General features: G+C 39.8%; 1 protein-coding gene across 1 annotated transcript; it reads left to right on the top strand.

Moving 5' to 3' along the window:
• The first annotated feature begins 8 nt into the window (after positions 1-8).
• On the top strand, positions 9-2653 carry TZMP1 (transition zone microprotein 1). Its single transcript, XM_026672292.2, has 2 exons — positions 9-89; positions 2056-2653. The coding sequence occupies exons 1-2, from the start codon at positions 45-47 to the stop codon at positions 2164-2166; spliced, it is 156 nt and encodes a 51-aa protein (XP_026528077.2). The 5' UTR covers positions 9-44; the 3' UTR covers positions 2167-2653.
• The last annotated feature ends 7337 nt before the right edge of the window (positions 2654-9990 follow it).

The following is a 9990-nucleotide window of genomic DNA, read 5'->3' as shown; positions in this document are numbered from 1 at the left end:
TCCTGAGCGAGGCGAGGGCAGGGCGCGAACGGGAGAAGCTGGGAATGGCGACGGTAAGCTGCCGAACTCTGGAATGGCTCTACTCGCTAGTAAGGCGATGCTGATTTCTTTGTCTCCTTCTTCCCCACCCACCCCCCGCCGCCATTTCTTTTGTTGTTTGAGGGAGCGTGACACGGCGTCTCCTTACAAGGAAATCCCGGGAGGGCGATTTACTGGCTCAATCTCGCATCCGCTGCTCAAAAGCAAGGACCGGTGCCGGATAGGCCCCATACCTTGGTGGAGGGTGGGGATGGGGACTGTCTCTCCCCGTTTTTCTCTGTCTTGGAGGAAAGGGCCTGGGACTCCCCAAAAAGTTTGCCATTCCCTTGAAAGCTATTCCCCTCATGCCGGCTGAAGCCAAACTTCTGTCTCCAGCGTCGTTTTTCTTTCTCTCCAGATTGTAGACATGGAGACCCCCGTGTGGTTATTTCGTTATCTCAAATGTTATTAGTATTTTTATTAGCATTTTTAAAGGTAATATTAGCACTTTTAACATGGCGGTCTAGGCCTCTTTTTTTCTTAACCTTCAGAGAACCCGTTTTTCGTCTTCTTAGCCAAGGCCATTTCTTTGATAGATGAGAACTTGCTTTTTCAGCAACTTCAGGGAGCCCTCGACTTACATCAGTACATTTAGTGACCATTCAGAGTTACTATCACAGAAAAAAGCAACTAATGACCATTTTTCACATGTATGACAGTTGCAGCATCCCCATGGTCATGTGATCAAAATTCAGACCATTGGCAATTGTCTCACATTTATGATAGTTGCAGTATCTTTGTGATCTTCTTTTGTGACTTTCTGACAAGCAAAATCAATGGGTAAACCAAATTCACTTAATAAACATGTAACAATTGTGACTCACTTAACAACTGTGGCAAGAAAGGTAGTAAAAATAGGGTAGAACTTAACAAGTGTCTCACTTAGCAAGAGAAATGTTGGGCTCAACTGTGGTTGCAAGTTGAGGATTACCTGTAAATTTGCCTCCTTTCAAAAATTTTCAGAAGCCCTAATTTATATGGAAAGCTATATATGTATTCTGAAAGTTCATGAATATAGTCACAAGTTTTAAGAAACATATAAACCTAACTGGGAAATACTCCCCATCCCACCCCCTGAATCTTTGATTCCAGGTAACTTCCTGCAGTTTTCCTGTCAATATTTTATAGGTAGTTTTCTATTGCTTCCTTCATGGGACTAAGAGAAAAGTGAGTGGCCTAAAATTACACAGCTGGCTCCATGCCTTAGGCAGGACTAGAACCAGAGGTGGTATTCAGCAGGTTCTGACCAGTTCTGGAGAACCGGTAGCGGAAATTTTGAGTAGTTCAGAGAACCGGCAAGTACCACCTCTGACTGGAGATTTTAGTGTCCTTCCCCTGCCATGCCCACCAAGCCACGCCCACAGAACCGGTAGTAGAAAAAATTGAATGCCACCACTGACTAGAACTCACACTTTTCTGATTTCCAGACTGGTGCCTTAACCACTAGACCAAACTGGCTCCAATTCTGGCTTGCTGGGATTTAAATTAGACCATTATGTATTGTAAACTATGCTTTATAATTTAGCAAATTAAATGCATCAAGCAAACTATGATTCACTCAAGAAAAGTGGTTAACATAAAACTTATTTTTGCACAATAATCACTGTGGTTTTGGGATGAAGGTATTGGACTAGGATGCGGAGAATCAAGTTCTGATTCATTCTCAGCTATGGAATTTCACTATATATCTTTAAGGCCAGCCATACTCTCCCAACCTAACAGGGATAAAATAGAGACTCTCATGGAAACTCTTGAACTCCAGTGGAAAAGGCAGAATGAACATTTACTACATAGTAGCACTACAGTACATAAGGTCTTAGTAAGACATCCATCTCATATGACCCTTTTCAGCCCCTGGGTTCTTGTAAGTAAGGTGCAGATTTGATTTTGATGGTGGGGATAAAACAAGTATAAAGAGAGACTTGACATATCAAATGTAAATTCATATTAAGAAGGATATTTTCTTTTCTTTCATAGCTGCTTCTTGCTACTGTATTGATTTCGTGGGGCTACGTTATTTACGCAACCCGAATAGCAGCCAAGTGGCAATTGAAGGAGATGTATCCCACACAAGCCCAGAATATTTGAGATATCTCCAGAGTGGAATACCACAGAAATACAAGCACATTCTATAACACCATAAATAATAATCTGCAAAAACATGAACTAGAGTGGCTGAGTTGCAGCAGCAACATTGAAGCTTCAGAAATACAGATTTAATGTTCTGATACTTAACACTGATAACATATAATTGGGAAAATATCCTTGAATATTTTTTTAAAGATAAATTTACGGCTCAGACTGGAGCACAGTATTCCAGGCAGCCTACAAACCCAGATTACAGAATGCAGCAGTCTTCTGAAGTGATATTCCAGATCTGATATGGAAAGTCAGCCTTAGGAAAGATATAGATTAAGAAACTGATCAAGAAACCTGTTTGGCAGCAGATCAAGAAGTCAATCTAGCAACAGATCAGGAACTTCCAGGTGTCCTGATAGAGGATGTTCTGGAAAGATATATGGGAAAAGGAAATGTAAAATGCAATTACTAGGAGAAGACCCACAGAGGTAACGAAGAAACCTCTTCTACAAAAGAAATCAATGCTTTAAAGATATCCTTACCAAAGCATTAGGCCATTTGTGGAAAAGCCACTAGGAATGCAGACAGACAAGCTCAAGTGGAGACTCAAGAATAGAAGAAAAAAAAAACAATCAAGAAGCCAAAGTGTTGAAAGTATGAAGGAAAGTCAGTGATACAAGGTATGATAAAAAGGGGGGGAAAAGAATGAAGTCTCATAAAAATCCTACCAATTCCTCTCCATCTTTTGTTAGGAAAAGACCTTAGTTTTTATACTTTGTTTCCCCAAAAATAAGACCCAGTCTTTATTTATTTATTTATTTATGGCTCCAAAAGATGGATTTGGGCTTACTTTTGGAGAAGCAGTTTCAGGGTGATCAGCCCAGCTGGGCACCCCATCCCCAGCCGTGCACAAGAGGCAGCAAGCATGTGGGAGCTGACTATCCGCTGCAGCCCGGTGGCCCCTTGGTGCACTCAGGCTGCACAGCCTATGCAGTGCAGGTGACTTGATTACCTGTCCAAGCAGCAGATGGAGGCAGAGGCGTGGAGGGAAGGCAGGAAATCCTGATTTGCCACATGGGCCGCAGGCAAGAGGAGTGACGCAAAGATGAAGGTCCTGTAGCCGCCTGCCCACTTCACCCACCATCTCTTGGCTTGTCTGCGGGCCACATGGCGTATCAGGATCACCTGCCTCCCCTGTGCCTCTACCTCCATCTGCTGCCAGTGCCGCCCTTGAAGACAAGCAAGCTACCCACCCGCCCCAGCCACTGACTCAACTTTCCTGCCTGCACAGCACATATGGATCACCTGCCTTCCCCCCCACCTCTGCCTCCACTTGCTACTTGGACAGGTAATCAACTCACCTGTGCTGCGCAGGCTGTGGCTGCTACCAGACACCACCCCCTGCACACTCACCACCTCCGGTGCTGACCACACCTCTGATGAACTTAGCTGGGTTGTATTTTGGGGGTAGGGCTTAGGAGCATTCTAAAAATTGGGCTAGGACTTATTTTCTAGTTAGGTCTTATTTTGGGGAAAACAAGTTTGTAATGTTTAATAATCGTTATTGGTTTACTATTTTTAACTTTGTTGTAAGGCATAAATAATAATTTGTTTTACCAAAAAGAAATGAAAGTTGTAAAAAAAAGGCAAAAAAGAATTTTTGGAGTCCCATATGATTCAGCTTGGGTTTTTTACCCCCTCTGGTCACATAGGCAATAAAGAGCCAGGGATTTTGCAGTTGCTGTGGTTGTTTTTCATTGCTGCTTTGTGGAGGGTCATTGGTGCTGGCTTGATGACCGGAGTGCTATAGTTGCTTTTGTAAGTATTTTAAAATATTATTTTTCTATGTTGGACAAACAGGATGACAATTAAAAACCAAAATTCATGAACATCAACTGGCAATCAACTGACATAACCAGAAGTCTCTGATCTCGAGCCACATCGACAATGAACAAAGTCCCATTTCAACTGGGACGAAGCCAGAATCATTAGCCATGCTAAAAATTCACCATTCATCGAACTCTAGTACTCTACAAATGGATCCATCAACAAACCCATTGATTTAGAACCAGCATATGATCCTATAAGAAACAAGACCGTTCACAATCGACAATGAAACCGACCACCCCCTCACCAGCTGAATTTCGCGCCAAGCCAATCACATGATGTACTGACCACAACACCACACAAAAGAGAAGTGGAACAAGACGCATAACCCAAAGTCCTGCTGAAGATGTTACCTAGTTTGGTAATGAAATGTTTGGGAGCTAAATGGTAAGTTCAGAGAACAAACCACTACCAAAAAAAACCAGAGTGAATTTTGTTTAAAGTCTTGTGTAACAATACATTTATTCTATATACGGTTTGAATTAAATTTGTTAATGAAAGTAAGGTTCTAAAATTTTAATTGTTTGATTTGGTCCCAGCTCTGCAGCAAATACAAAATTTTAAAATAAAACCAACAAAACATTTAACATCAACCTTGTACAGATGTTTCTCCAGTGATCTGGTCTTCCTTTGAAAACTGAAAGAATTTTTGTGCGTGATGAGCTTCAATTTTGCAAAAATTTGTTTGCCAGTAGGCAAGACCTTCAGTTAACTTCCATCTCGTTGTGACCAGAACCACTATTCCCCATTCTAATACTGCTATTTGGCCGTACCAGTAATATATTTAGTAAGTGCCTGCGTAACTTTCCAGAAGCCTAATAAAAAATGAGTTCCTCCTATTTGCGAAAGTGGCTATGTTCTGATTTTATGTAGTTGCAGAGAATTCTGCTGAGAACACATTGAGGTCAAATGTACAGATTCCATAGTATAAGGAATTGAAAAGATACCAAGATGGGAAAAATCTATCAGATAAATTCCAAAGAATGTCCAAATTACTACTTTCTTCATAATCATTCTTCTGTTTTCATTTGCAGCCTACTCCCCAAGATATTCCCCAAAAAAAGCCTACAATATATCCAGTAAGTTGTCTACTATTCTCTGTAACCTCTATTTGTGTAAAAAAAATCTTAAGATTGTAGATTAAGGTAAACCTAGGCTTATTTTTTATTTCATTTAATTTTTGCCTTCAAATTTGACTAAGATGACTGCAAGTTTTTTTGGCAAGGTGGTTCAGAAGTGGTTTGGCCTTCCTTCCTAAAGCTTAGAGAGAGGTACTAGTCCAAAGTCACCAGCTGGCTTCATTGCCAGCATCTTTAACCACTTCCTCAATTGGGAGCATCTACCAAATTACAAAAGGAACACAAAAATATTCTTTGAAAATAATGGGTATGTTGCTTCGTTGCTTAAATGGCTTTAGAATGTTTTCTGTATTAGTCATTTCTGAATTCTGAATATTGAACTTGTCACAAATGCAAGTTTGAAGTAGACATTTACTTTTATGACCTGTAATTTTTTTTTTAATTTTTACAGCAATACAAAGTTATTGTGACTAGCACTGTTTGCCCTATACCAATTTGTCATATACCAAGGATTTCTAAGTTAAGAAAAATATCTCTTGTATAATTTATATATATATATATAAATAATACCAAATTTTCCTCTGGGAAAAAAAGCCATGGAAGTATTTAGTATATGGTTTTTTTTAAATATATGTATATTGTAACTTTTTTCATTTATCAGGAAGATAGGCTGGAGGAAAAAGAAGCAACATCACCATCATAAGCTACTGGAGGAGAAATACTAATCTCTGAGGACTGAGAGACTCCAAGACCTGATAAACTAAAAACTTGTTTCCTATATAAATGAACATATAATTCAGCACAGTGGCTTGCATTGGAGGTTAGCAAGCCTTCATTGGAGATTCGAGTGCTGCTGTGGGATAGGGTGAGCTTCCATCCTTCATTCCAGCTTCTGCTGGGGACGTGAAAGGAACCCTCAACTGGCTGTCCCCAGGGCAACGGTGAAGTCGGTAGCTAATCTTTTCAACTCAGAAGTGCCTTCCACACCAGTGGGATGTGATTCAAAATGGACAATAAGAGACTTAATGATTTTGGGCTAATGTGGGGTTATCGGGAAAGCACTGCCAGCTGGGATGGTCTCTAATGCAGTCACTAATCGTGTATAGATACTGAATCCAACAACAAAGTACTTTATTTTGGTTACTGATAGGTCTTAGAAAACATACAACTTAGAAACAACTTTAAGATGACTTGGAAGAGGAGCGGGTGCTAGCCAAAATCGCCTGAGGCACGAGGTAGAAGATTTCTGGGCCAAAGCTTCACCGGGTGGCCGGCGCAAAGCAGAGATCTGAAATGGGCCCCGAAGAGTTGCTCTCAGAACCAGACGACTCGGAAGAGGACCGGCTGCCAGCCAAAATCACCCGAGGCACGAGGAAGATTTCCGGGTGCGCCTGTCGAGGGCGCTGCAGAAACAAGGACTATTGGTTGCCGAAAGCAGAAAATGGCCTGCTCGGAGGATTGCAAGTGCAAGGAAGAAACCTGTCAGGACAATAGTCTCTTGGATGGAAAGCTGAAAGAGGTGCAGGAAAAAAATAAGGAACTCTGCAAAGAGCTGGAAGCCCTTAAGCAGGTCCTAGAAGAGACAATGGAGTCTGAAGCCTTGGCAGCCCCCCAGTGCAGCATCCGGCCTCATTCCCAGGACCCTCAGGGGGAGCCTGAGCATCCAGCCCACCCTGAAAAAACGTCAGAAGCAAAGTTTCTTTTCCGGCTGCACCCGAAGTGAAGCCCCACCCCTTCCTTTTTAAAAAAATAATCGTTAGAAAACTGCTTTTTGTATGTTTAATAAATGTTAAAGATACAGATTCATAATTAAAAAAAATAGACACAACTTTAAAAGATAAATAAAACAAAATGGAATACATAGCCAAAGAAGTTAGTTTCTTCATTCAGGTAAACCACTTTGAGCCCTGAGGCTGCTCACACTAAAGCTTCGGTGTGGAGACCTTCATAAATACATCCAGAACTATGAGGCTGATTTTAACCCTGTTATTGTAATGTAGATACTAATGAGTCCATACGAAATGCTTGCATCTACCTCTGTTGGTCTTTTGGTTGTATTGTTTAAATTATTAAAAGGGACTAATTGTTTTTAAATATCCAGAACTAATAAACAGGAGGGTTAATGGTTACTGTTATTACTAAGCTTGGAGAAAAATTAATTGTAATTGAATTAAATCTAGTGGTTGTCCTGTTAACTCTTGATGGCTGTTAAGCAAAAAGCAAAATTTTATGACATTGAAAGAGTGTATCAGCTAAAAGATGATTTAAAAAAGCCATTAAGGGCTAAGTATTGTACTAGAGAGGTAGCAAGGAAACCTTGTCTATCAGAGAAAGCCTAAAGATATCTTTATCAAAGCCCCAGGCCATCTGTAGAAAGGCAGCTAGCATTGCAGTCAGACAAGTTCAAGCGGAGACTCAACAAGAAAAGAAGAAAAAAGGGCCAAGAAGCCCAAGCTCTGAAATTATTTATGAAGGAAAGATTCCTAATACAAAATGTGATAAAGAGAAATATATCTGAATCATAGATCTGCATCACCAGCCTCTGTTGGGTCCATAGATGGGAGGGCCAATATTGGGGATTATAGGGACATCATTTTCTGTAGGAATCCTACTTGCCTTCAGAGGCTGCTGCCATAGTTCAAAAATGAGCTTACAGTTCTGTTTGGTATTCATGGTTCTCCAATATTGTACAACATATAATAATGCATAATTTAATTAAGTTTGGTCTAGAAAGCCAGGCATGTGCTAAAGAATTACAACTTTTCTTATTTCAAAATAGGGAACACTTCTTACATGAATTTACCAACTTTGCTAGATGTCCATTTAATATAGATGCATATGACGAGCATGCAAATTATGACTGTCCGGCTCCAGCAGGTAAGGAAGCAACTCTGACTCTTCTATTATTACCATCTCCCAATTAGACTGAAACCCAAGTACCTGAATGCAATGCTTTCAGAAGTGACACAGGCCAGGCACCCTGGGATGATGAAACGCCAGGCCCATCTTATTCCAAGTTAGAGCAAACTCATGCTTCTCCATCTGCTGTTTTAAACACTTCTGGAAGCTCTGATGAAGACCCTTCTGCAAACATAACTGGGTTGCAGATGTCACAACCAGCAAAAGTAGAAGCAACAGGCCCAAGAAAAGGGGGACGGATTGTATCAAAGAGGACATGAAATGCGTGGATGTCACCCTGAAAATGCGCTGGATGGAGCCAAATGGAGAAGACCCTGCCATAACATGGGAATAGCACTTAGAAGAAGAGCAGCCTATCCAACTGCGCAGCTTTAGTGCTACTGATGCTAGTTGATCTGCATCAACATCCTCTGCTGGTTCCAGAGATAGTGCGGCCAATCATAAGAATAATGAATGTCTCTCCTCAGTGAGAAAAGAAGATCCAAGAGGAGTGAAAAAGAAGAGACTAAATTAAGAAAAGCAACTTAAAGTACTATTCTTTGTTAAATATTCTTGGAAACCTTATTTTTCCTCTTTGTTACAAGTTTTTGCTTTGTAGTTTAACCAATATTTAGTTGTCCTTATACATCTTGTTTGCTTTATATGAAAACGCCTTAGTTTTTAATTTTTAATTAATGGTTGAGGCAACCAAAAGAACTCTGTATCCCTTGACACGAAATGGTGGTAAAGGAAGTTAGGAAGAATGTTTTTATAATAATTGTTACTTGTTCACTATTGCTTTGAACTTTGTTCCAATGCATAAAGTATAACTTGTTTTATGAAATTAATTTTAATAAATTAAATTAAAATTTCATAAAATTGAGTCCTACTCATTTTGCGACGTTTTTTTTACTTATGAATGGGCAGGCTCCAATTGTTAAGTATTACCAAAGTCTTTATTTTTCCTCTTAGTTACAATTTTTTTGCTTTGTACCTTAGCCAATATTTAGGTGTCTTTGTGCATATTGTTTAACTTATATAGCTGGATGAAAAAGCCTTCATTTTTTTAATAGTTATTGTTTACTATTGTTTCTAACTTTGTTGTAAGGCATAAGGAATAATTCATTTTATAAAATAAATTAATTAAAATGTGACCTTGGAGTGCTTGGTGTTTTCTGAGTTTGGTTGCTTGTTTCATTATCTGACTGGATAATATCTTCAGTATTAGAAAGGTATGGGCTTTACTTCTGTTTATAGTCTATTCATTAAATAATGACAGTGCAGATCAGTCCCATATCATGATATAACCTTCTCCAAAGATTTTTAAAAACTTGCCCGGATCAGATTTGGTTTAATTTTTGTTATATGCTTATTTCAGTTTAAAAGCTAAACCCAGAACTGATTTGTTAAAAGTAATGTATGCACAAATTATCCATAGGCTAATATTTCTCATTTGGGTTAAGATCTGATACATTACCATTTATCCAGATAAAATAATTGATATCACAAAGACATGGTTGGCCTTTATTAGATTAGTGTTGTATTATGTAGGTCCCCCAACTAAAAACTTCATATGACTATTCTTACTAAGTCATGAACTGCCATTCATTTTTATTTAATGCTAGAGGCGGAGCGAATGGGGGCGGAGCTGACGTCGCAACGATACTGCATGCAATCTCGGAGGTCTGAGATTGCAGCCGATATCTTTGCCTCTGGGCAGTCCCAATGGACCTAAACCGTCCCGAAGAGACGGTGAAAGTGAAGAGCGCATCCTGCCGATCCCAGGGACACCGCAAAGTCCCTGGTTGATCCAGGAGAAGCCCTTCTTGCGGAAGAGACTGGAAAGAGAAAGTGTGTCGGTTTGGTGAGAACTTTGTCTTTACCATTACTCTAAGACTTAAAGGGACACCCTAAAAAAAAGGAAAAATCTGTAAAAGTTTTGACAGAACGGAATAAGCAGCAGTTTTTA

The sequence above is a fragment of the Notechis scutatus genome, chromosome 2 (assembly GCF_049901735.1).
Source record: "Notechis scutatus isolate UNSWTSFEM ecotype Mainland chromosome 2, rNotScu1.2, whole genome shotgun sequence".
NCBI classification, from domain to species: domain Eukaryota; kingdom Metazoa; phylum Chordata; class Lepidosauria; order Squamata; family Elapidae; genus Notechis; species Notechis scutatus.
Note: the sequence above shows the minus strand (reverse complement) of the source record. Positions and strands in the feature narration are given on the sequence as shown.

Excerpts from the sequence above, each read along its gene's own strand:
- TZMP1 (XM_026672292.2), top strand. The coding sequence starts at position 45 with ATGGCGACGGTAAGCTGCCGAACTCTGGAATGGCTCTACTCGCTA. Across the intron at positions 90-2,055 it reads TGGAATGGCTCTACTCGCTA|CTGCTTCTTGCTACTGTATT; the intron begins GTAAGGCGATGC and ends TTTCTTTCATAG.